The sequence below is a fragment of the Aplysia californica genome, unplaced genomic scaffold (assembly GCF_000002075.1).
Source record: "Aplysia californica isolate F4 #8 unplaced genomic scaffold, AplCal3.0 scaffold01621, whole genome shotgun sequence".
In the NCBI taxonomy this organism is placed as follows: Eukaryota; Metazoa; Mollusca; class Gastropoda; order Aplysiida; family Aplysiidae; genus Aplysia; species Aplysia californica.
In genome coordinates, this window is record NW_004798891.1 from 33408 (window position 1) to 36822 (window position 3415).

At 40.1% G+C, this 3415-nt stretch overlaps 1 protein-coding gene across 1 annotated transcript in view; it reads right to left on the reverse strand.

The window, feature by feature from the left end:
* Nucleotides 1-1047: 1047 nt before the first annotated feature.
* LOC101851557 (tetraspanin-9) overlaps nucleotides 1048-3415 on the reverse strand; it is a gene marked incomplete at its 5' end in the record, with an annotated part of 11452 nt that continues 9084 nt past the window's right edge. The window contains 2 exon segments of the mRNA XM_013090885.2: nucleotides 1048-1118; nucleotides 2712-2791. Of these exon segments, the coding sequence (XP_012946339.1) occupies nucleotides 2726-2791 (66 nt within the window).

The window sequence follows — 3415 nt, forward strand, 5'->3', positions numbered from 1 at the left end:
GAGAGAGAGAGAGAGAGAGAGAGAGAGAGAGAGAGAGAGAGAGAGAGAGAGGGAGAGACAGACAGACAGACAGACAGACAGACAGACAGAGACAGACAAAGGGAGACATTAGGATAACGGTAGAAGGAAAGGATGAGAATAAAATAATAATAGTAAAACCGACGAGGGCACTCATTTGTCTTTCATTTATATGTAGTGTCAAAAGTGGTTTTCTTTTCTAATCGCAATAAGACAATTTCCTTTCATTTATATACGAGCGTATACGTGTGTGTGTGTGTGTGTGTGTGTGAGCGAGTGTGTGAGTGTGTGTGTGTGTGTGTGTGTGTGTGTGTTGGTGTGTGTGTGTGTGTATGTGTGTGTATGTGTGTGTATGTATGTGTATGTGTGTGTATGTGTGTACTGTGTATATATATGTATATATATGTATATATATATATATATATATATATATATATATATATATATATATATATGTGTGTGTGTGTGTGTGTGTGTGTGTGTGTGTGTGTGTGTGTGTGTGCATGGTGCGTGCATGGGAGCTTGCGCGTGTTTACCTGCACCTAAATCATTAGTTTATTTAAAATGATCAGTAATAGGTACGTGCCTATTTATGAAGTTGGCCAGAGAGTATCTACCGTATTCCAGTTTGCTTGCATTATAAAAAGATACATTTTTTATAATACAACAGTTCTCTAAACCTATGTTAAAGCAGAACTGACATAAAAATATCAGGAATGTGTGTGTTTGTGCTTGCGAGTATACGCGCGCGTGTGTGTGCATGTGTATATAGATCTATATATATTTTGTTAAAAAATCGTAATTTAAAAAAATATTTTTTTAAAAATAAAAGAACAAAAATATATATATTATATGTGTGTGTGTGAGTGTATGTGTGTGTGTGTGTGTGAGTGTATGTGTGTGTATGTGTGTGAGTGTATGTGTGTGTATGTGTATGTGTGTGGTATTTACAATTCGGTTGGTGTGATAGTAAAGATCAAATTTGATCTGCAATAGTTATTGGACAAGAAGTGAAACAAAAAAGGGAATGTACACAAGTAGGAATGTATTCGGGCATCACAGATCAACTTGAGACCACTCGGCTCTCTGTAGAAATCTACCTGAAAGCCATAGGGAAAAAACAAAAACAGATATAAGTCATCTAGTTCAAAAGACGAGCATGAGTTTGCTTATTTGAGTACAGAAAAGCACATCGACACAATAATGGCCACTAGTTTATGGGAAAACGCAAGATGAACAGCGAGAAACAAAGGGTATATGATCAGGTAATATAGTCATGTACGGAATGTCGTAGAGAGGAGTAAAGGCATTTGTAACTGAAAAATATGAGCAAAAATGAACACCCAGTTGGAAAATACACCTTCGTTGACTCTGTCAGTCAACTGATTGATCAGTCAAGCCGGTTTGATATATTGTTTCTTTTTTCTTGGAGTAGCTACTAATCTCACCACAACAAAGTGTTTGTGAAACTGGAGGGTAATTCACTTCACTGCATACTCCTAATCAATCAATCAATCAATCAATCAATCGACCTCTCTCTCTGTCTGTCTGTCTGTCTGTCTGTCCATCTGTCCATCCATCTATCTATCAATCTATCTATCTATCGGTCCATCCGTCCGCACGTCCGTCCATCCGTCTGTCTGTCTGTCTGTCTGTCTGTCTGTCTGTCTGTCTGTCTGTCTGTCTGTCTCTCTGTCTCTCTGTCTCTCTGTCTCTCTTTCCCTGTTTCTCCATCCAACCATCTAAATATAAAATGATATATACCCATATACATTTACATATTATACATATCGTTATGTCTGTTTGTTCATTTATTCAACAAGACCACATGTTAAAAAACAAGCTTTTCATCCGACCAGTGGCGGTGGGTAGTGAAGGGCTCACGGGCTTGAGCCCCCCTCCCCACCCCCCATTCCCCCAAAGTCTATCCCAAAGGCAAATGAAAATAACGAAATAAGCAGTTGAAACTGTTCTGATCGACCGCAATGAACACAGAGTGATCAACTTGGCGGCTTGCTCGTTTATCCAATCACTGTTGTCCCCGCTTATAACTATTGTAACCTAACAGCCAATCAAATGTCTTTAGGGCTCAGCAATCAACCAGCCCGTTCCCACGGTCTCTCCTTAATGAAACCCCTCTTGTAAAAAGGTAGAAGACTTGAAAAAATAACACTGCACAGAGGGCTCACGCTCTCCCAGCCCTGACAATGGGGTGAAAGTTTACGACACACTTTCCCCCAGTGACACAGTTACCTCTGCGCCCATTGGGCCTTTGTTAGGCGCGTTCTATTTTCTGCAACACGACCCAAATCCACCTCATGCACGGTGTGTGTTTGGAGTGCTGTGTGTTTGTGTCGCTGAGATTTAACAGTTATTAATTACATCAAACCACTTTTGAGGCAACTGTTTCATCAAATAAAAACTTATTAGAGAAATTTGGAGGTGAAACGGCTGCGTCCCCACCATCCACAAGAATTTAATGTAGAACAAAGAGATGGCAGACAAAGGTGACTCTTCTCGCTTGAATGGTTCTCAAAATGCCTTGGCTCACCGTGAGTATAGAAAAATCATCACTGTGTTGTTCTTATTGCTTGTTTTTTTGGTGGTAAAGAACTGGAAGAAACCTAAGCCCCACCCAAATCTAGGTTCACCCACCTCCACTGCATCCGACACTTTTGAAGTAGCCAACTTACCTCGTGTCTAAGCTCTAAATGATGTCGATTTTGTTGTCCATGGTACAAAGGATCCAGATGGTGAAGAAGATTAAAATGAACTGGAGAAGAGATGATGGGGAGGGCACGGAATAAGGGGAGGGGGGCGGAGATATAAAGCACACGAAGTAGTAATCAGAAAAGAAATGGCCCAGTGGAAGGTAATGTGACCAATAAAGGTCAATGCTTGTGGTGTCAAGAATAAAAGACAGTCACATTTTGTGGCTGTTGGCGATCGCACAAAAAAGCTTACCCCTCTTTACATAAGACAGCACAAAATGCTGTTAATGTCTGTCGCAATTACTTTTGGATTTCTATTCAATACGATCAGATCGAGGCTGAGGTCAACCATTTTAAAAATAATATTTACCTGGGAATTTTCATTTGATTGTGTGGGTGTGTGCGTGTGTGTGAGTATGCTTTTGTGTGTATGCGTGCCTATGTTTATGTGCGTGCTTGTGTGTGTGTTTGTGTGTGTGTTTGTCTATGTATGTTTGTGTGTGTGCGTTTGGTTGTGAGAGTGTGCGTGTATATGCTTTCTCTTGGGGATGACAATATAATACGCACAGACGTTGTTACATAATCTTAATCTTTTGCTCTTAAAGGATTCCCAGCTCTGTATATCCAGACGTTTCGGTTTTACATACAATAATTATGTTATCACTCTCTCTCTTTCTCTCTCTCTC